General features: G+C 29.7%; 1 protein-coding gene across 2 annotated transcripts in view; it reads right to left on the minus strand.

Annotated features, from left to right (window-relative positions):
• Positions 1-518: 518 nt before the first annotated feature.
• Positions 519-24,367, minus strand: part of LOC142332941 (uncharacterized) — a 176,888-nt gene continuing 153,039 nt past the window's right edge. The window contains exons 7-10 of one of the 2 annotated variants that reach the window (XM_075379656.1): positions 18,062-18,472; positions 9,746-12,399; positions 3,562-3,698; positions 519-800 (exon numbers count right to left, since the gene is read on the minus strand). In XM_075379656.1, the coding sequence (XP_075235771.1) occupies positions 763-800; positions 3,562-3,698; positions 9,746-12,399; positions 18,062-18,472 (3,240 nt within the window). In that variant the 3' untranslated portion in view covers positions 519-762. Of the gene's footprint in view, positions 801-3,561; positions 3,699-9,745; positions 12,400-18,061; positions 18,698-24,367 lie in introns of both variants that reach the window. The other variant, XM_075379655.1, reaches the window with a different exon arrangement.

The raw sequence follows: 24,367 nt of genomic DNA on the forward strand, positions 1-24,367 counted from the left end.
TAACGTTTCAGGTAAGATTGTTGAATTAATAATCGTATAAATATTTGACGTTAATAAAAAGTAATATTTCAGTAATTGTGTAATATTTTAGTAAACTGTCCATTTTACTAAAGAAATGAAGAATCGTATCTCACTTTCAAATGAAATAACTTTAAATGAAGTTCAGAAAAAAATGTGTATTGTAACTTAATACAAGGAAGTCATGCGGTATCCATATCAGATTTTTTTATAATGCGGTATCCATATCAGATTTTTTTATAAACTGCCTAATGTGGATGTAAACCTTCTGGACAATTAGACATCTGAAAAATCACTGTTCGGGTAACTGGGACCCCACTGTAAGAAGAAGCAGTCAGGAAATAATATTTTCCTTGAACTACAAATAAACTAATGTTACTGATAATAAAAATTGTCTGATGAAAAATTTATGGTGTTTAATAAATTTAATTATATACATCAAATATGAATACACATATATTTATAAAATATTATATAATATACAATAATAAATACAGAATAATAAAACAAGGTAATAAATTACAAGGTATTAAAATAATTGGTAACAATTTTTAGAAATTTATGAATGGATATTAATATAAACCCTTTTTTTTTTCGTTAGAAAATTAAAATGTTTTTAAAAAATGTACCTATATAAAAAAAAAACTTTATCATAATGTACTGAAATATTTTTATATCTTTTTTTTATAAAAATATTTTTTATATAAAATTCATTCTCATTCAGCATACGTAATGATTATCTATTTATATCTTTTTGGGTTCAAACGAGTCCTTCTCCTCACCTGGAATTAAAAAACAAAGTTAGAAATTTATTTATAAAATATATTAATGGTCCAAAAGTCACACAACACAACGTTTGAAAATTTATATCTCTACAGCAGGCAGATATGAGAAAATTATTATTACGCTTGTAGTAAATACATTTTATTTTTTTTTAATATGCAAGAATTTTTTACTTAGTCGATGTATACTTCTTTTGTGAGGTATTTGTTAGGAGAGGTACAAATAAGTTTTTAGTATCTCTTCATAAAAATGAATTTTTATTTCATCGTTACCTTTGAGTGAATTTGTTTAGAGTAATTTTTCAGAATACGCTTCCTAGGGAAAAATTACTAGGCGGTAAGATAATGTGTCCTCCGGTCATCTTTCAATGCTGATCTTCAAAACAGTTAACAGTATTAAAACTATCCGCTGTAGTCTATCTAAAAAATCATTACATTAACTATTTTGTACAAGAAAAACAACACTTTAAAGAAAAACGTGATGCTTAACCTTACAAAATCGGTACCATTCAAGAACTAATAGATCAGATAAACCCAAATAGATTAATTACCACAAGCAGTTTTAAGTAATTATTAAAAGCATGCGTCTTTATTACAAGATCCATCTAACTAGGTACACTAATGCATAGAATAACTGAAATTGAGGTAGCGTAATCCACACGCGTCTGAAGATTACAGTGAAAAAAAAACTAGCGTCTGACAAACTTAGTTAATGAAAATTTTGGACCGATTAATTTTGAAAAATATATTACAGTATTTGTTTTAATATCTAAGAAGTTATAAATAAACACTTATTGTTCTGGACATGACCATAAGTATTTTTATGCGTAACAAGAAAGCGCCTCCGCTTTTAACTGAAATATCTTAAGAGATTAGAATCTTCCTAAATAATCTTTTGGAAAATGACAAGTAAAAAGAATAATTTAAAACAGTTTATTGAATATTCTCTTTTTTAGTCGGCACCTAATTAATTGAATATAGTGAAACCTTTTAACAAGAAAACGCTGAAACCACAATTTCTTTTTATGAATGCCTTAATCTCAAAAGAATTACGGCTCTTCTTGCACCCTAATCTCACATCACGTGACTTTTCTCCGAGGAGTCTTGAAAAATACTACGTATAATAATTTTAATTTGCATACCGTAGAAGAACTGAAGACAAACATAAAGAATTATTGAATTTACGTTACGAAGTTTATTACAAATTAAATTAAAAGAGTAGAAAGCTTGTCATAAGTTAGGAAATGACATTTTCAACAATTATTGTTATAAAATTTTGCTCAAAAAAAATTAAAATAATCTGTTAAATAAAATGTATATTTTATGTTTTGGGTCGTGTAACCTTTGGATTTCAATACATTATTAAACTTACACTAGTTTATCTATTGGTACTTTCGGTTATAAATTATTTTCATTATTCCTTTAATCAAAATAAAATTTTATCTTACATATAACATCAGTCAAAGGTTTTTTTAAACAAATAAAATTATACTGCCAAATATAACCTAATTTTTATTAGGTTATTAAAGATATTTTTTGTTTGCTTGTCATCATCATTATTTGTTATAGTGTAATGATATATAAGCTTAAGTCATTCTGATACAAAAATACAAAGTATTTTTAAAAGAATCTTTGATGCAAAAAATAATATATAATCCTGCATTGTATATTTTCCTTCAGAATAAATATTTTATCAAAACGTCTGATATTTTATCAAAATATCAATTTGTTTTTATCAAAATGGTTTTTACAAATTCATATAAATTTATTTTATTATCATTATTCATTATCTTGACTGTGACACTTGGTTGTAAAGTGTGATAACCATTATTTAATGTTGTTTATCGACATAGCTTATTTTTATCATGAACCATGAATTTCTTGCGGTGACTTTTTCCAAACAGATGACTTTTGTAGGCCTACCCACATTTTAAATTAAAAAAAAAAAAAATAATAAAATTAACATTGTTTTCCAAAATTAGAAAACAAAACTTTCAAAAAAAAATAGAATAGTAAATTTAAATAAACCTTTTTCAATTCTTAAAATTTTGATTTTTTTTGAGTGCTGAATTAGGGTAAGAATTTTAAATATTAAGGTTACATTTTTATTTATTTGGGATAGACTTAGATGTCAAACTTAAAAAAAAAAGAAATTGAATATAATTTTTTTTTCTTTTTAGAACATTTTTTTGAACTTTTATAATTACGTTTAAATTTATTGCCAATTATCGAGGCAAAATTGTAACATCTCTGCTTTTCATTCGGAGGTTCGCGGTTTGAGTCTCACTCAGACATGGCATTTTTCACACGCTACAAAAAATTCATTTTATCATCCATCAGCAGTTCTTACTGCCGATGGATGATAGTTTTATTCTGGCTAACGCCCTGCCAGAATAAAACAAAATACAACGGAGTTGATTGCTGTTAAGCTTTTTCTTCTTCAAGTCAATTATAGATATTCAACACATCTATTCCTTGTTCCAATCCAAGGAAACAGATTGTAGATATTTAATCGAATCAAAAAAAATTATTGATTTATAAAACCTGGTTTTTTACTTTTTATTTTACTTTTTCAACAGCAGATTTGAAATATTTATCAATTTTTAGAATTTGATTTAAATTTATTTTCAATTTATGTTTTGTACTCGTAGACATTTTCTATTCTTTTCTTCTTATAATTATTTTACGTTGTATCGTCACAGACATATTTACATATATTTTTTTAATATAAATTTGACTATAAAACCGTCATCTCACTTACTTGGAATAGCAAAATCATCATTGAGCGAAAAATAACGTGGTGATATTGAGCATTCAACTAAATAATCTGCTTGACAAGTTCTACTACGTTGGTTGAATTTTGTTGCTTGGCCACACCAGAAATGTGTTTTGATTAACCTAAAATTCAATTTAAAAAAATTAATAAAGAAATTAAAGATTATATATTCTTATATAATATTATTTCTTTATATAGATTATATATTATAATATATAAAGATATATATTCTGAAAATTCAGATATTTCATTAGCATACTTATCATACCAAATGGGCAGAAAGAGTGCCAAAATGTATATAAAATAAAATTAAAAAATACCAAAGAAACAACCAGTGGAGTATATTTAGAAAGATGTGGCTAGATGGAGTTTCAGAAATTTTCATATGAAGCGGTTATAATATTAATAACATTTTAATGAGATGTGAAAAACCTGAAAAATATGATTGCTACTGATCTATAACATTAAAGTATAATGAATAAATAAATATTTAACATAAAGATAAATTTTATAGATCAAACAATATAAGATATAAAAGTATAAAAACAAATTATAACATAAAAAATAAATGCGTATTTTAGAAGTCTATATTAATTATTTAAATACAAACAAATTAAACTATGTTAACGTAAATATGTTAAAAATAAAAAATTGCAACAAATTATTCACAATTCAAAACCCGCTATTGAAAATTATTTTGAGCACATATTTATTGGTCATACTGAATAGAATGGAGATAAATCGTGGTTTTCTTTTTAAATATTATTGAAAGTTGATCAACAGAGTAACACTGTTTCTGTAAAGAAAATCTTTCAATTATATTTTTAATAAATCGATGCGAAATTTTTTAAAATGGTTCAGCAATTTATTAAAAATGGCAACAAAAGCATTACAAGACTCTTTCTCATAAGTTAAAATATTTTGTTGGGTTATTCGAAAACAGTTCAGTTGTCTGGTTCAGTAAAGGTGGTTAATATTTTTGTTTTTTTTTAATAATAAGTGATCATTCTTTTTAATAAAGATTGCACATTTATAAATATAAACACAAGTATAAGTTAACGTAATTAATTTTATAAATTTTGTATATACAATTAATACTTATGAGCGCCAGATAATAATCTGACAGTCCATTCTTGTATTTTAAAAACTCATGACTTTTTGAGGGAGCCTCAAAAGATGACATTTACTTTATACAAGAATACATTGAGACATAATAAATATTTATTTAATAATGTCGATAAGGTTAGTGTTTTATTAATGCGGATCAGAACAAAACAGTAGATATGGGAATAGGTGAGTGACGGATTACACTACTAATCGAAATATAGATTTTTAATCGTTCAATAAGGAAATCAAATTTGGGAGTTAAGGACTTAATTATGATTGTTACATACAATTCTGCACAACCCTGTTAATACTGATTATAATAAAACAGTTTTACTGTTATAATTAATTTTTTATATAAACAGTTGGAACGGAAATATAGAGTAATACGCGTATTACTTTTGAATTTATTTGCATTGTAAAATTATAATAGTTTATTTACTTAATCCTTTTATCAGGCGGTGTGTTTATACAGACTGATTCTGTAGTGCTTGGCAATCTCTCGGGAGGTGATTCTACAGCCAAAATTAAGAAAAATGTTCATATGAAAATAGGTCAGAAAACAATTCGTTAGTGGGCTAAACATTTAGCCCTGCTTTCTGTTCTCTCTGTGAACATAAACTGTACTAAAATGTTTGACGTGCAAATCTAGGAGTAAATTTGGCGCAGTTTTACGGTTTCTGATCTAAGAGATTGAAAAAAGCAGTTTCAGACCTATATTTTATTTAGGTTTTAAGAAAAACGGGGTAAAACGTGAAACCGTTTTGTTGAAAAATATAGTTTTTAGGTTTGGAATTGATGTTAATTAAACCCAAAATTAAGAAGCTCAACATTAGTAAAAAACAAAACATGCTAACTGGATCGGAAAGGTGATACAATTTTAAACAGAATAATTTTCATCAATGTTTGAACGTTTAATGAAAATATATCAATAACAGAAAAAAATAAAAAATAAAATAGATCTAAAAAAATTAAAATTACATATTTTTTGGTTTTTTTTAAAAATGATTAAATATCAAAATAGTTACTTGATAAAGCTGCAAACATTTCTTCAAAGCAGTTGCTCAACATAGCTGCCATTCTGTTTAATGCGTAGTTTAGCTCAGCAAATCCATGCAAGCCAGGTACATCTAAAAACAGCATTATTATTCCTAATAGTAGCTCCAGCCTCTATTATAAGATGTCTCAATGCTTGTGTGCCAGTAAGAGTGGAATAAACTAACAACTTCATCCAACCCTAAAGATAAAAGTCTGATGGCGTGAAATCGAGTTGGCTATTTTACTGGTTTGTTTCGACTAATCAATCGCTTACTAAATGTATTATTTAATTCATCACATCATGACAGTAGTGAGCAGGTGCACCGTCATTGAAAAACCACATCTGCATTGTACCTGCAAGTGGAATATCTACCAAGAACATTTGTTTGCAAAAAATCGAAGTACCGCTTTCCATTGAGCCTTGCGATAATAAAAAAGGGCCATTGAGATTATCACCAAGATGACCGCACTATATTAAACGAAAAACTGCAAAGAAAATGACTTGTAGGAGTCTCATGGGGATTTTCTTCTGGCAAAGTGTGAGTGTTACAATAATTTACGATGTCATTTCTTGTAAAAGAGGATTCATCAGAAATTAGAATATTACTTAAGAAATTGGTATGATGTTCACATTTCTAATTAACCACCAACAGAATTTGATCTATTTATCAAAATCAGGTGGTAATAACTTTAGTACACGTATTGAATGGAATGGGTATAATTGTTGCTCCCGTAACGTTCACCACACACTTGATTATGAAACATGAAAGCGATGTGACAACTTCTAATGCTTGAGGTGGGAGATTATTATACTGCATTCAATATTGCTTCTTCAGCATTGGTAGTTCTCACAAAATGTTAACAACCAGCATGGAATCATAGCGGTTTAAGCATAACTGTTTCTCGTACTCGCCTTTCCAAAGCCTCAAATGTTTTATGAGCTGATACTCTTTGATGTGGATAATTTTCCTGGTATTCATGCACAGCAGCTAATCTATTTTTATTTACTTTACAACAGATTAACAATATGTCCTTCAAATCTCCAAATGAAAACACAAATTTGTGGTATTACCCATTGTGAACAACTGATGAACAATAACAGCACAAACACCATTCAAAATGAATATTCAAATGCTAGATACTTAACTTAATTGTTAATCAGCTATTATTGCCAACCTATGAAAAAATAAAAATGTTTAATATTGTTTTAGAAGGATGTCTTTCAAATTTATTTTTAAAATTTTTATGTAAAATGTTCTGTTTAAAATCGTTATCACTTTAACGATCCAGTTTGTGTGTTTTGTTTTTAATTAAAGTTTAACTTTTCAAATTTATGTTTAATTTTAATAAAGTTATTTACATCAATTTTCTCAGAATTAAATTCTCTACAAAGTTAACTAGAAATTTGTATTTGTTTATTCGTAGATTAACAAAATTATTTTATTCCAAACCTACAAAGTGTATTTTCCGACAAAAGTTTTCTTTTTTACCCTGTTTTTCTTAAAACCTAAGTGAGATAGATGTCTGGGAACACTTTTATGGATCAAAAACCATAAGGAAAGGAACAAATTTACTTCTTTATTTGTAGCTCAAGAATTCTAGTACAGTTTAATTTCACACAGGGAGCAGAAAGCAGGACTAAATATTTTGCGAGCTGGACTGGTTAATGAACCATTTTCTGACCTAAATTTAGCTTTAGAAGGGAAATTATTGTAATCGGTCCAATTAGGGCAAATGTGGTTTTCATCAGATCTTTACATTTTGACACCTAAGGAACCCAAAAACCAGATGGAAATTTTTCAGATGTCTGGATGTACGTTTGTGTGTTTGGTGTTCTAAATCACCTTATATCTCCAGAACTATTCAACCAATTTTGACCAAATATGGTTTAGATTACTTCTATATATGGAGCATTGATTCATTAAATTTTCAACTTACAAGGTCAAGGGGGTGAGACTGTAGGGCATGGTCACTCTCAGTATCTCAATATTTTGTCTAATTTTGGTCTTATTTTTCTTAGGCACATTCGTTAACAATTAAAAAATAATATTTCCAAAAATCTTTTTTTGCAAAATCGCACCGCTACCCCCAAAAATGCTCTAAATAAACTAGTGGCTAAGGGGTATGCTGCGTCATTAGTACCCCCTCTCGCCACAAGGTATGCTAATGTAGCACTGATAACATAGCTGCTGTAGTCCGTCTGCTATGTTGTGATGTCACAGGTGAGCGGTAGTATTAAAAAAATGAATAATATTTAAACTGTAAAAAAAGTATTTAAAGTGGCCATTAGACCACCATACCTGCTAAATGAAATACGGTATGCGCACGCCCTTTAGTTAGAATCAATGAATTAAATAAATAAAAAATGTTACGGTTAAGTAAAATGATAAATATTTTAAATTAAGTTGTGTGTGTAAGCTATGCATCAGAAAAAACGTACGTGACAGGAAACTTTTATAACTGTGTTGTCAGCATTTTTCTTATTTTTGGCTGTAGAATCATCTGCCGAGAGATTGCCATGCAATTTTGAATCTAAATAACTCATATTAAGCATTAACAATGTTTATTATATATATATTTTTTTAAAATTAAACATTATTTTTTGCTATAACCAGTTCACTCACATTTATAATTACTCTATTAATTAGTACCACATTTTATTTTTCAACAGGTTCATTCATAATTTTTAATTATATAACTGTTAGAAACAGATTTGCCAATCTCCTTGGCACAGTGGTATCATCTCAGTCTTTCATTTGGAAAATCCTGAGTTTAAAGCCTGGTCAGGCTTTGTATTTTTTATACGTAAAAAAATTTCCATTTTACATTCTCACTCATAAGCTTCAAACTTATTTGGTGAATAAAAAAAAAATTACAACATGAATTATAAAATGTTGTTATGTACACTTCTACTATGTGGCTGTTGAGGCTCTTCTTCTACTGTTGAGGCTGTTCACTTCTACTAACCGACTTGTGTTTGTTTATCCCATATTTTTAAATCAGATTTTGATGAAATGGATAATTTAAATATGAATGTTAAAAATGAGTTATAGAAATTTCTATAATAATGTTGATGTTATTAAAAGAATTGCATTGCAATTAAAGATTATAACATAACTAGCTGATGTCTGCAGCGTTGCTTGTATGGATTTTGCATTAGTACCGAGAATAAGTCTTTAAACGAAACATTCGATTTTTGTTATAATTTTATTATAATTTAAAGGTGGATACTGTAATTTAATATATATAAATTAAAGGTGGATATTGTAATTTTTATATTATAATTTAATGGGCATATTGGCAAATTGGTCTGTATATTTATGTTTAAATCAATCTAAATTCTAGTTTAGCAACAAGGTAACAAAATTTTACATCAAATTTGAATAATAAAATGACGAAGAAAGTGGACCAGAGTAGTCTAACGAAATACAATCATTATTAATTACATAATGTTGAGATTTAAAATTTTCATAAAAAATTTTGGTCTACTCTCTTGCCCATAAAATTGAACTTTAGAAAAATGGTGAAATATGTATAATTCCTTTTTCAAAGAAGTGTCTAAATACAATTTTAATAACTACAATATCTTTTTTTCTGAGATAGAATTGTTATAAAAACATATTTGCTTTCCCTTTTCACACACTTATAAACAGAATTTTCCAAAATCTTTCCTAGTGAGTGTCTATGTTATTATAAACTATGTAATTTTTAAAATTTACCTACCTAGGTTAAGAAATTTGAGCTGTGTGCTCAGTCAATTAGGATACATTATTTAATATATATATATATATATATATTTAATATATAAATCCAAATAAATTTATTTCAACAATTGTTTTACTGTTTTTTTTTTATTATTAACAGATCTAAGGGGTTAATCAACATTTTGGAAAATAAAAAAATGCAATATTTTTTATTTTATAAATTTTGCAACTATTAATCAGCTAAGTAAAGATTAGGTATAGACAACTATTATAGACCATTCATACTTTAATAATAAAAATAAATAATTAAAAATATTACTTACGGATCATTAGGAGCAGCACCCTGTGCACAAATAAAGAAACCACGGCAATCTGAATCCATATCAGCATAAAAACCACCTTTAATTTTACCTTCACAACTAAAACTGTTTTTTTCACTATTATAATTATTATAACCAGTATTGTTGGTGTTTATTAGTGGTAATTCTGTTGTAGTCGATGTTAAAGATTTAATATTTCCTCTTTTCCTTGATCTAGTAGTTGAAGCATTAATATTTCTTGATAAATCTGTTTCAGTAGCTACAGTTGTCGATGTAAATCTACGACGAGATGCTCTTTGTCTACTATTAATATTACCAAAATTATTATTTTCATTACTATTATAATCAATTGATGGAGTAGTCGTTGATAACTGTGATCTATTTGAATTTCTTCTACTGCTATTTTGTCGTGAACGAGATGATGGCGGTGAAGAAATTTTATCAAACGGTAAAGGAGTCATTTCTTCTTGAAACATGGTATTTTGTTGAGTTCTCAGCTTCTTTATAACCTTTCTATTATTATTATTTGATCTATAACTTGAAACGTCATCGTCATTTAATAAATATGAAGTAGTTGTTTGTCTATTGTTATTCCTTCGCCTATTATTAGCATTAATACGTAATGGTAAAATCACTTCTGTTTCACTTGCATCATAATTTTTGTGTAAATTACTTCTGTTATCGTTATTCTGATAATTTACAGTAGAATAACGATAATCTGAATTTAATACTAATGAATCTTCATGATCAACATGCTCAGAGATTTTTTTGTTACTTTCTTCTTCATCTTCAGGAATTATTGTTTCAGTTGTTGTCGTAGTCGTTGTCAATGATATTGGTCTTCGATCACGTTTTCTATTAATAGTCATTCTGTGTCTACTAGCAGTAGATAATGTTATATCTTTATTATTATTATTATTATTATTATTACCATTATTAAAATCTAACTGTTGTGAGGCTGCTTCAAATCGATCAAAATTTCTTTGCGGTGAAATTATACGATCGGTTCGTTTTTCAGTCACAGAAATTGGAGTAGAAATAGTTGTAGTTATTACAGTTGTAAAAGGTAATGCAGTAGTGGTACGATCTGCTAAAGAAGATGGTAATCTATTTCTATGAATTACAACTCTTCTTCTCATAGGTGTAAGAGTTTTTGTTGATGATACAGTACTTAAAGAATCTTCTGTAGTTGTTAATGTTGAAATCCTTGAAGATTTTCTTCTAGTATAATTTTCTTCTGATGATGATGTTGAAGTATTTCTTTCAGAATTATCACTAGACGCATATTGATCAGATTTATATTTATTATTATTATTATATCTAGATCTAGATCTACTTAAATAACTTAAAAATGGCTGAGATGTAGTTGGATCATCATCAATAATTTCAGAAACTTCATAATTATGTTTTGTAGTAGAAGTATCATTTGATAAAGTTCTAGTATAATCTAATCTCATCGTGTCTCTACGTTTTCTATTACTATTCTTACTCTTAATATTATTATTATCATTCATAGTTCGTTTTATTGTAACAAAAGAATTTAACCTACTTTTATCTCTAGCCGATAAAACATCTGTCGTTCGTTGTCGATTAATTAATTTTCCACTATTACTCATATTATTATTACTATTAGATGGTATATATTTAACCATAACATCTGATACTTCATTAAAAAAATTACGTTCTTCAGGTGATAACTGTAAGTTACCGATTAATGTTGTATATCGATTTGTTGTAGACTCTTGTGTATGATTATTTACATCATTTAAATCATCACTACGTGATGATCTCACTGAAGATGTATATACTTCAGTATTTTTAACATTTTTGAATCCATTTTTAGCAGTTCTGTTAATTTTAATAAAATTAACTTTACGTAACGTATTATTACTATTATTACTTTTATTTATCCTACTACTCTTATCGCTATTACTAGTACCACTAATATTTTTTTTATCAGAATTTTCAAACAGTTTTATTATTTTTATATCATTTCTATTATTATTAATATTATGTAAACTACGTTTACTTACATATTTATAATTATGTAGTAATGTTTGATTATTGTAAATTACATTTGAGCTTTTTAAAATGTTATTATTATTATTATTCTGTAAAAATCTATGTTGAGAAGGATCTGTTAAGTCACGCTTCATTTTATATTTTATTAAATCAACGATATGGTGGTAGTGTTTATTTTTATTATTTTCATTATGTAATTTTAATCTATTATCATTATCGCTATTAAGTATAGTATTAAAATCAATAAGTCGTTTTTTTTTTATTTTTGTAATATCTCTACGATTGCGTCCAATTTTAGGAACGTCATGAAAAAATGGATCAGATTGTACATCGCTTTCTTGATATTCATCGTATGACGAAGGTGGTATGCGAGTACGATTATCATTAGTTTGTTGATTATTGTGATTATGATTACGGTGAAAAGATGATTGTTGTTTATTATTATTTCCCCCACCATTACCACCAGTTCTAATGCTTGTTGTAGTACTAGTTGATGTAACAACTGCTATTGCTGGTGCTGCTATTTGTGGTGATGACTGTAAGCTATTTTGACGATGAGATGTTTGCCTTATAAAATTTCCATGCTGATGTTGTTGGTGTTGCTGTTCCTGCTGTTCTTGTTTCACTCGGTTGACCTACAAAAAAAAAAGCAAAGAAATATTTTTTTACATATTTCATTTAATCTGCAATACAAAATCTGCCTATTTTTAATCACCCAAATGGAAAAAAAAAATAAAGCATATTGTGAATTCTTGATTTATATATAGCATAAGTTTTCAAAAGAAACATTAGATGTTTCTTACAATTCTTCCATAGTTTAAAGGTTGATATTCTAATGAGTATATTGGCAAACTGGTCTGTTTACATTTAAATTGGTCTAAATCTTAGTTCACTAACAAAGTAACAAAATTTTGCATCAAATTTGAACATAAAATGATGAAGAAGCAGACCAGCGTCACCTCCAAGAATACAATCATTATTCATTAAATATTGTTGATTAGCCTTGTTGGGTTAGCCTCTTGCCTACCCAAATTGGATTTCTGAAAACGGTTAAATATGTGCTTTTTTGTTTTCAAAGAAAAATAAAAGTCTAAATACCAATTTTTATAACTATAACCTTCAGCTTCATATAGTTTCAGGAAACAATATATTTTCCTTATAGGAGGAAAATCTTTTCCTCCTTTTTCCACCCAGCAAATCTTTGGGAAACAGGTTTACTACCTAGTATTCGTACCATCTACAAACAATCTGTCCAACAGAACGCTGTTATTGAAGACATTATTATCGATGAAGTTCAGGGCAGTCCAGGTGTCAGTACATGACATCTTTTTAATCGGATCGGTGCTTTGCATTTGATGGTTTGGAGGATACTTAAACAAAACAAGTTTTATCTTTATAAACAGCCAGTCCAAAATTTACACCCAGGAGACAATCTGCTTTGCTTGGAGTTCTGACTGGTGGAATACAAATCAACAACTCTATAAGTATGTTTGGGGTAAATTTCACTCGAGATGGCATCAATAAGTTATGCAATTAGCGTATATGAGCAGAAGTAAATCCTAATGCAAGTGTGGAAGACAATTTTCGACACTGATTTAGAGTCAATGCATAGTACAGTCTTCCTTACAATCAGCTGATCGGACCATTCATATTACTTAAATGCCACTTAAATGATGAGATCTACTTGGACTTTCTTCAAGAAGAATTTCCACAGCTGTTTGAAGATGTTCCTCTAGCGCTGATATACAATGTATACTTCCAACATGATGGTGTGTCTCCTGACGGCTCTTGTGCTGTTTCCACTCACTTAAATCATTATTTTCCTGAGCAATGCATCGGTTGTGGAGGTCCAAATTTCAGGACAAGATTGCCTGATTTAACAACTTTAGATTTTTGCATCTAGGAATGAATGGAAAATATTGTATACAAAACAGAAATACATTCCCGTGAGGAATTAATTGTCTGCACTATGGATGCGGTTTAGAAACTTAGGGACATCCATGAAGAGTCAAAAAGAGCAACAAAAGAGTGCCAAGAGATGTTCCTCATTTATAATAAAAATTTGTTAAGCCTTTGGAAGCCAAAATTAAAAACAAATTTATTTTATTGAAAAATAACATTATGCTTAATTTTTTTGATGACTTTCTACCGTTTTTCCAGCAACACTATAATCCTGTTGCTGTAGAACTTCTGTGGTTTCCGGTCAAAAAATTGTGACACATGGTTTTCACAGGCATCTTTTGAAATTAACTTAATATCCTTCAGGAAGTTCTGCAAAGACCAAAACAAAGGCAGTCTGATGGTGTCAGTCTGGGTTATGCGGTGGATGAATAAAATCTCCCAGTCAGTTTTCTCAATCTTTGACGGGTCATTAAAGATGTATCTGGTCTGGTGTTAACAGCACAGTATAGTACACCCTTTCTGTTGACCAGTTTGGCTGTTTCTTTTGAATTGCTAGTTGCAATTGCGCTAATTATCGGCAGTAAATTTTATTGTTCTGCCTGGCGGCAGCAGCTCATGATGCATAATGTACTTCCAATCCCCCAAATGCACAGCATAACCTTGTTGGGCATTCAGTATGGGCTTTGCCAAAGACTGTGGAACTTCTCCTCATTTCGACCACGATTGCTGTCTTAGGTTAACCACTTTTCATCACTTGTGATCAACCGCTTCAGAAAAGGCTGGATTTCACTTACGTTTCAGTAGAGATTTGTAGATGGAAATTTGATCGTGAAAATTTTTCTGGGTTAGTTCATACGCACACAAACATTGAGCTTTCTTTTGTATCCAGCAATCTGAAAACAGCTTAACAGTGTTTGGTGATGGATGTTTATGTCACTGGCAATGTCATTACTGCTTACATGCCAGTCTTCCTCAACTTTTGCCAGATTACGCTAACACTATCTCGTGCACAAAAGGCTCAATATTTTTTTAGACTACCTATTATATGTATAGGCCTATAGAAAATCCTGTCTGAATAAAAAACTATTCACAAGAAATGCAAAGATCTATTTCTACTCTCAAGAAACCTACATCTTAATAAAAAAATAAGGAATGTAACAAAGACTGTCGTTTGAACATGAATTTACCATCTCAAATGCAAGAATATGCGCTACTTTTTTATTGTAAGATTTTCAATTAATTTTCTTGAATTTTTACATAAAATTACTTTGAATTTAGAATGAAAACAGGCTATTTACATGTAACAACGCAATTCTAATCAATAATGATAATAAAAATACCTTCAGTTTGCCTATAAAAAAATAACTTTGTTTTTAAAAACATTCCACTTTTTTAACCAGAAAACTTTACAAAAATATCACTAGCAGAATTTCTTCTGCAAAATAAAAAGAATGTTCAAAATTGGCTCAGTTACTAAAGAGTAATGCATCAATATAGATTGAAAACATAAATAAATAAATAAAGATGTGAAGGTTGATTTGACAGCCTCCATCTTGTTTTCAAGATCATTTAAAAAGCAAAATTAAATAAAAATGTTACTTTTTCAAGACGTCATTTTTATGACGTCTTTTATCATTGTTCAGTTACGGCACATGTACGGTACATTTTCAGGGTTTTAATTAAGGTACTCTTTGGATGTATTTCCATGCTATCACATTTTTGGCTCTTTTTTTATTACTTCTAAAATTTAAACTTAATACATACAAAAACTAGTACTTGTTGGTTATCGTGACACCATCTATTTTTCACTCTTTTTTGTAAAAAAATTGCCATTAACTTAAACTCAAAGTTGAAAACATTTATTTCTAATGAAATAATAATTATCTACAACAACATTATCAATAAAAATAAATAATAATGCAGATAAAAAAAAGTACATGACAAAATAGCATGGTGTCTAGATAATTGACAAATATCCAAAACTTCAATCTGCAACAGAACGAACAATAAATTTTATTTCCATTTTTTAAAATAGAAATACCAATTTTTTTCTGCTTCTGAATAGATTTTAATCTTTCAGTGGCCTATAATACCAATATACTTTAAAAGTTTAGTCTTATCCAGTTTTAAGATGCTTGTTTCTGAGAAAGTACTGTCAACAAAATCCCAAAAATCCAGTAGAAATTTAAAAAAATAAAAATCATTTTATAGTATGAATTATATTTTAATCTCCAGCAGTCACATAAAAATATTTTTTTCAACTAGTATTCAAAAAAAAATACACACCATTAAAGTTGCTTCCTCTGAGAGAAACAATGTTCACCATATAATGAACGTCATATGGAATTGTTTAAATGAACGTTTGACTCATTAAAGAAAGCAACATGAAAATACTACATTCTTCACTTTTCTTAGTAGTCCTTGCATGGGATGAAAATTTTTTGGAGAATGGAATCCAGTTCCTTCGTCATTTTAACAGTTTATAATTACATTTCATTGCCGACTATTATAATTCAAATGGAAAATAATTAAATTACTTGTAAACATTTTTTTTAAGTTGTTGTTTTTTACTTTTCACATTTTTTTTCAATAATTTTATCACAGTAAGTATAAAGTAAGTTAAAGTAAGCCAAAGTAAAGTAAGTATCACAGTAAGTATAAGTGTATTATTTACAGTAAGTGGTTAGGCAATTAAATATTGTAACAAAAATAAAATAATAAATTTAATATTGTAAAAAATAGGGAAATGAATTTTCTAAAGATTGAGTTAATCTGAATGAAATAAGTTATAAATACAAAAGTTTGTTTTAGATGATACATTTGGCAATGAAGTACATTAATAATTATTGTTTAATTCCATTACTATGATCAAATAGAGATTTTGAATACATATGCAAAGCCGCAAGGTATAGTGTTATTAAAATATCACCCTGCTCCAATGCGTATGGGTATCGGAATTTTGATTTGGTGTTTGATAAATCAATAATTATAGTTTGTTTTTACAGAAGCATAAGAAATTAAATTTTGTTTTACACACTATGAAAAACTATGTTTAAAATTCAAGTCGAAAGGTACTTTTATTTGGATACAACATATGTAAATAATAAAAAAGTACCTGCAAAAATGTTCTTGTATGTATCACATAACTTTTATTTAGTAATTAACGGTCGGTTACTCAGTAAAAAAAAAACAAAACTGATATAAACAGAATTTTTGTTAAGTTATATCGTAAAAGATTACTTAAAAATTAAATTACGTAAAAAAATGTTTTTTTAATATTATTATTTTAGTATTAATATAAGAGATCTCATCCCTCCTGAAAATTGAACAATCAGAGGGTTGACTGATTGTTCTTTTTTCTTTTCTTCATCCTTATTTAGGTGTTGGGCATTAACAATTTTAAGGTTTCATCTTCATCAACTTACTAACATTTCTAGTAAGAAGTGGGCAGATGTTTCTTTATTGGGACTCAGAAGATAATCCTTTCTCTTATTACTTAAAATATAAAAATTTAAGAGAAGTTAAAAGAAATCACGAAAAACCAACTGCTTCATTTTAAGCAGTTGTTATACCTTCAGGCATACAGTTTAATCGAGTAGGTTAGATTAAATTTTATGAAGAAAACAGACCTGGTTTAACCCGGTAGACATCTCAGCCCTAGTTTAACTTTTTGTGTAATTTCTTGACAGGAAACAGAGTCCTTGGTAATTCCACACGCACAAAGGAACACTATTAAAGAAGTGTTTATCTTGCCGGCTTCTAGAAGGTACAGCATAATGGCCCATATGGTACCTGGACTACTGCTGACCCGATCTACATGACACTTAACTGTAGAAGAAAGAATAAGGGACAAGTAAAGTAAAGGGAAAAAGGTGGAACAACCAATTTACAGAAGGAATGGCTCCGATCAAGGTAGATCGGGGTAGTTTACCATCTCGTGTTTTAGAAATTTAACCGATGTTTGTTGCAGATTTCCTTAGGTCCACGGTTAGCTGGACTGTCTAATTAGAAAGGAGTATGTGATGGAATTGTATTTGTTAGGAAAAAATTTGTTTCCATATTTGCACGTACTGTTTAGAAATTTCATCGATCCCTCTGCGGATCCATTCCTGTTTTTCCTGCCGTATGGAATACATTTCAGCAGTATATCTGCTTATGAACTGAGGGATCTATCTATAATCGGTCTATATGGCTTTACATTGGAAGATAAAAATATGTTTCAGAAAGAACAATAATTACAGCTATGGCCAGTAGGCTAAAATACGGTATGGGTGGTTGGAATGCAGCTGGAGATGTCAAATATAGCGGGCATCTGCTACTTTTAGTTAACCAAAAGAAAAAATAGATAACCAAAAGATTACATATATTAAAATGTATATAATTATATTATTGTACCTTAAACTGATGTAACAGATATGGAGATGAGGCAGTATTATGATCGTACTGCTGTTGCTGTTGATGAAAACTGAATGGTTTTGGGCGTTCAGTATGAGGAACTGGAGGTGGTGATTGTGGATGTATGGAAATATGCTGCTGCTGTTGTTGTTGCTGATAACTTTGTGATGGAAATCGTTGTTGCTGTTGATGACTAAAATGATTGCCAAATCGCTCTGATTGTATTGAAGCTTGCGATGATGTTCTAATAGGGTGAAAAAATTGCGATGACTGACTTTGTTGTTGTGATGGTCTCTGTACAGGAAAATGATGATTTGATTGTGAAGGTATTGTCTGTGGAGGTCTCGGTAGTGTTTGCTGCTGTTGTTGTTGTTGCTGCTGCTGCTGTTGTTGCTGCTGCTGCTGCTGGTGCTGAAATTGATATACAGAAGGTTTTGTAGTATGAGATGGCTGACGAAATATACCACCTTGATTATTATTGTTATCATTATTAATATTTTGCTTTTGTTGATTTAATTCATCTTGTTCTTTATCATCACCTTCAACTTCATGAATTTGTAAGCTTTGCTGAAATGCACTATGCAATGCCAATAATGCTGCAATTGTTTCAGGTGAACTTGATTGATAATGAATCACCTGTAACAAATTTATTAAAATAATAAAATCAAAAACCAGTTTTTCATTAACACTTTATGAAAAGATCTTTGACAGAAGTTTTTTTCGGTTAAAAAAAAACAACAGAACTTTTCATTAAGTAAACACATGAAAATTTTAGTATATTTCTTTTTATAATTTCTTGAGTTTCAGGTAATGAACATTCGACTTCTGTAAAATTGTGATGTATCTTCGCGTTTCACATCCTTTAGACCCAAAAACACCATCAGTTCAAAAGTTTATAAATATATATAATTCACATTCTTGTGGACATAACTAACGTAATTTTGCACCTATCACTTTCAAGTTGATACATAAAATATATAACGATCGAAAATCTCTATCGAGTTCGTTAATGGGCAAAATCGGATCATGGGAGTAGAATGGAAGGACTTTTTCGTAAAAACGAAATATTGCTGTAACTTTTTTATTATGTAAAATATCGAATTCCTTTAAAGTTCCTGCTATTCTTTGGATAAGGGCCTAAAACTTATCTAAGTAAACGTTTTTGATATCACCAACCACTGGTCCAGAAGGTGGAAAAAATGGGTTTTCGAAGACAAAAAAATGATACCTCCTTTAATATACACAGTATCGAATCGGTTTGAAGTGGTCATTAGTACTCTAAACATTACCTAAAACTTTTGTCTGAAACAATTTTTGATATGACCAACCCTTATGGAAACGGATTACAAAAACATTGCCGGAATTGTAAGAAACGGGGCTTGTGTGCTAAACATGTGAAACTTTTTTTCACATGTAACCATTATTGTATCGAGTAATTTTGAAGTTTTTCTTAACTTTAAGGTGGAAATATTTTTTATCCCCTATTTAGCACTGGTGGAATCTACCTCTGCCTTCCTGTATGCCGAAAGGGATTTTTTTTTATGGGGCGCAATAAAAGATGTGTAACATCTTTTAAAGTGTACCATCGTACCACGTAACCTGAACATATTTTGGGATGAAATTCAAGTGTTGTGCGCAGAAATTCCATCGGACCCTTTGGTGCAAGCTACGGAATCGGTCGCGACTCATATTCAGAAATTTTGAACATTTACTTTAACCACTGTTTGGAACATTTACGTTTTGATTTTTCAAATCGGACTGTAGCCTTACTTTTCCCAGAAATTTAACCTTGTTGGTAGGAAAATACATTTTCTACGACAGTTCAAAGTGTGTATATATTTTTTTGAATCGCTCTGTATATGTATATATATCCCTCCTATGTTATTTATGGGCTATTGGGTAAAAATGACTTAACAGATTTGTTATGTAAAATTTTATACTATATAAAAAAGTAAAGTTCATGATTCTGTAAAAGTAATTTATTAAAATGATAAGAAAAATAGCAGTTATTAACTAAGAGAATATTGTTATGACCAGTCATAAAATTAAATTAAGTAATTTTTAAAAAAATAAAACATTTACTGTAAGAAATTATCGGTTTCGCAAATTTTTTTTTTCGCAAATCGCAAATTTCAAAATTTGTAGAAAGTTGAAAATTGCGAAAATGTTATACTATAAAATAGACGTAAAACGGCTTTTTTTTAATAATAAATTAATATAACATATTCATTTTTTCGGCTTATACTATGCATTCTTATAGCTAAACAGTTGAGTGGTCTGAAGAGAAGAGCGTTGATGAGGTTGATGATGAGACGGTGGGAGAGCTTAGCCGACAGATTGTGACAAGATGTAACACGTTTATTGGCAGCTATCCGCGCCACTCACGCACCGTGCAACTACTATCCGTGCCGTTTCAACCATCAGCGTGTGTAAATCGAGTTTTTTTCGTCCTCCGTGAGTAAACGCGTTTTTGTCGGTGGAAAATATATTTTCAGGCCGTAAAGCTAATTTTCCATTTTCAAAATGGTTCCAAGAGGCTACAAAACTTCTGCAGATTGTTTTTGTACTTACATTTGTGACGAGTTAATGGTGGAAGGGCAAAAAATAAATATAATAAATTTCGTTCGACAAATGTACCTCACGTATTTTGAGTGAAAATAGGAGATCAAGACAAAATTTGGGTACCCCGCTACGTTTGTTACACATGTGTCGAAGGACATAGACGGAGGTAAAAGGGTGAACAAGAAGCGTTAGATTTGGAGTTCCGTTGGTTTGGCGAGAGCCACGAAATCACACAGTTGATTGTTACTGGTGTTCACGGTTTCAATTTGAAGAATAAAAAAAATCGTCTATCCAAATATGCCAACCGCTTTACGCCCGGTTCCTCATGGTCCAGACATACCGGTGCCAATTCCACCAGAAAACTTACGTGAAATAGTCTTTAAATCACTTGTGCTACCACAAGTGATTTAAATGAAGATAACATTGAGGAGTATGAATCCGGAGATAGCTGTGCACCAGAGCTTTATTCATAGTTTGAGCCAAATGATTTGGTTCGAGACTTACATCTGACTAAAGAAAATTCAGAATTGCTGGGTTCGAGGCTTAAAGAGAAGAACCTGCTAGCAGCTGACACCTCATTTTCCTGGTTTAGGTACAGAGAAAAGGATTTTCTTCCATATTTTTTGGAAGAAGGAGAATTAATGTTCTGCACTGATGTATATGGACTTTTGACTCGATTTAATATTCTGTACGAAAGTACCGATCGGAGAATGTTCATAGATTCGTCTAAAAGAAGCCTCAAAGTTGTCCTTTGCAAGGGGAATATGTATCCGCCAATACATGTTGGACATTCTGCCCATTTCAAAGAGGGTTATGATAATTTGGAATTCGTTTTCGATAAAATAAAATACCACAATCATAGATTACGAGCAACAATCTCAAAATAATATTGACGCTTGTAGGACAGCAAGGAGGATACACAAATTTCCTTGGTTTTTGTGGAAAGGGATAGCAGAGACTAAGAAAATCATTCAATAAGGAAAGATTGGCTAAAAAAAAGCTTCCTTAGAACCTGGAACCAAAAATGTGCTTTGAAAAGCTCTTACATAGATCTGAATAGAGTTCTCCTTCCACCTCTGCATATCAAGTTAGGCTTGATGACACAATTTGACAAAGCCTTACCAAAAGAAGGTAAATGTTTTAAATACATCTGTGATAAATTTCCAGTTTTATCAACTGCCAAGCTAAAAGTATATGTTTTTACTGGTTCTGACATTAGAAAATTTCTCAAAGATGGTAATTTTGAGAAATAAATGGAAGTTGCAGAAAAGGAAGCCTGGGAAGCCTTTAAAGTCATAGTGACCAAGTTTCTGGGCAATAAGAAGGAACTTTAAATCAATCATTGAGAACATGCTGCAGAAGTACAAAAATTTAGGTTGTTCTATGAACTTGAAGGTTCACTTCCTAAATTCACTGGTGGACTATTTTCCTGAAAATCTGGATGCTGTTAGCGAAGAGATGGATGAGAGATTTCATTAGCACATGAAAGAAATGGAAAGGTGGTATCAAGAAAAATGGACTACTAAAATGATGGCAGACTATTTCTGGATGTTACACGTAGATGAACCTTATAGAGAACATAAAAAGAAAAGCACGAAGCAGAGTATAAGCCGTCCAAAGAAACTTTGACACATGGAATTTTGATTGTAAATGTTTTACATACTTCATTATTAAGGGTTAGTAAAGAGGGGAAGGGGGAATGGTTTCCAAAGGCATGATGTATCTCATAAAAATTAATTAAACAAATTAATTTTAAAATGCACAATAATAGAAATTAGGCTTATTTGTGGCAATTTTCATTATAAATTAAGGGGTCAATGACTACCTTCTTCCTCCTCTTCAGATCACTCAACTGTTTAGCTATAAGAATGCACAGTATAAGCCAAACGTGAGTATATTATATAAACTTATGATAAAAAAAAGTTTTATATTTATTTTATTGTATCACATTTTTTCAACTTTTGAAATTTGCGATTAACAAAAATTCCTGACATGATGGAAAAAAATAAAGGTTATTTTCAAATTAAGCGTTAAAAAATACATAAGCATCAATTATCAAAAACTAAAAAACACACCCATCGCAGGCTTGTGTTATCATATATCTGTCTGTGTATTATTATCATTCTAAAATAAGTTAACAATAAACAAAACATGGTAACCTGAAATGAAAAATATTTTAACATTACTTATACTGACAATGTAATTTTTCATTTAAAATATCTCCCACTTATGTTGTATGAAAGAAACTTACAACAGATTACCCGAATTTCTATAAAGTGAAAAATTATTATAACTGAATTGGCTCATTTGGTGAAGTGCAAGATTTCAACATATATTACAAAAAAAATAATTATATAAATATTGGTCAAACTGAAAATCTGCTACATTTACTTAAGTTCATTAAAATACTATTTTTTATACTTATTGAAACACAATATTGTATAACAAAAAGAGAGGAAAAAGCTTATAAAAGGTAATGCATAATTTGAAATGACAATTTCTTTTTCAACCATATTTTTCCTAAATTAAGCCTTAAAGATTTTTATATGGACATCTGATGTATGAAATTAATACAATATGCTGATTCAAGTACATGCGTCTTAGTCACTTCATCTCAAGTTGTCAGGAGAAGCAATTTATTCCAAAAACATTCATGAAGGGAAAGTATGTAGTGATCATTTTGTATGTATTAATTGTAATCGATAATATCCTGCAAGATCCCAAAATTACCCTGTTTTTAAAATGGAATAGCAATAGAGCAGATAAAGATTCCGTGAAAAAATATTCTTTGATGCAAAAAAAAATTGTTGCTATTCAAACACCTGAAAAGAATCTTTTGCTGTGGCAATAGTAAAAACCTTGTTTACTTTATCTCTACAACTTGTGAACAGCATTGTATGCAGGTAACACTATCTCTGTTTTTTTTTTTTGTGCTTGATACATTAATTATAATAAATTTGACAAAGAATGAATAAAAAGGGAAAGAAAGGCAGCAAGGATGGAAGAAAAGAAGTTAAAAACAAGTTACTGCTGGTGTTCCTTAAAAACATTTAGTCCAGTACATAAAACTAAAAAAAGAAGATGCAGTTGATCAATCGGTGCATGGAGTCAATCAAAAGGTTCCATTGGGTCTTCTGAGGCTCCTACCTAGTGCAATTCCCCAACACTTTCTCAATGAGAAACTCTCTGTTTTTTTTTTTTTTTGTTTACCCTCCAGAACCACCATAAGTTATTCACAGGATCGATGACGATGATGTATAAGAATGTAGTGAGAGATGTATAATGATGTATAATGAAGTCCAGTCTTGTGAGATCTCAGGTCAACTGTTCCTGAGATGTGTGGATAATTGAAATCTGACCGTCAAAGAACACCAGTAACCACAATCTAGTATTCAAATCCTTACTAGGATTTGAACGTTCGAACTCTCGACTTCAAAAACTGATTCCAAATAAGAGAGGTTTGACTTTCTAAAAGAGATCTTCCAGAAGGTTCATATGAAAGCATTTTAAACTCAGATGATGACAGCCAGAGTGATTCACAAGTAGGCTCTACCGTAAGCTAGAAATTTTGAAAAAAAATGTACGGCTAATCTTTAACTCTATAAATCATTTAAGTTTTTATTTTTAAGTCACTAGAATTATTTTTAATGAAGATGCAATAGATAATGTTAAGTTAAGTGTAAGATAACTGTTTTGATAACATTAATGAGAATACATGATTAATATGCATTAAGATGTAAATGC

The sequence above is a fragment of the Lycorma delicatula genome, chromosome 12, assembly GCF_047948215.1.
Source record: "Lycorma delicatula isolate Av1 chromosome 12, ASM4794821v1, whole genome shotgun sequence".
Taxonomy (NCBI): domain Eukaryota; kingdom Metazoa; phylum Arthropoda; class Insecta; order Hemiptera; family Fulgoridae; genus Lycorma; species Lycorma delicatula.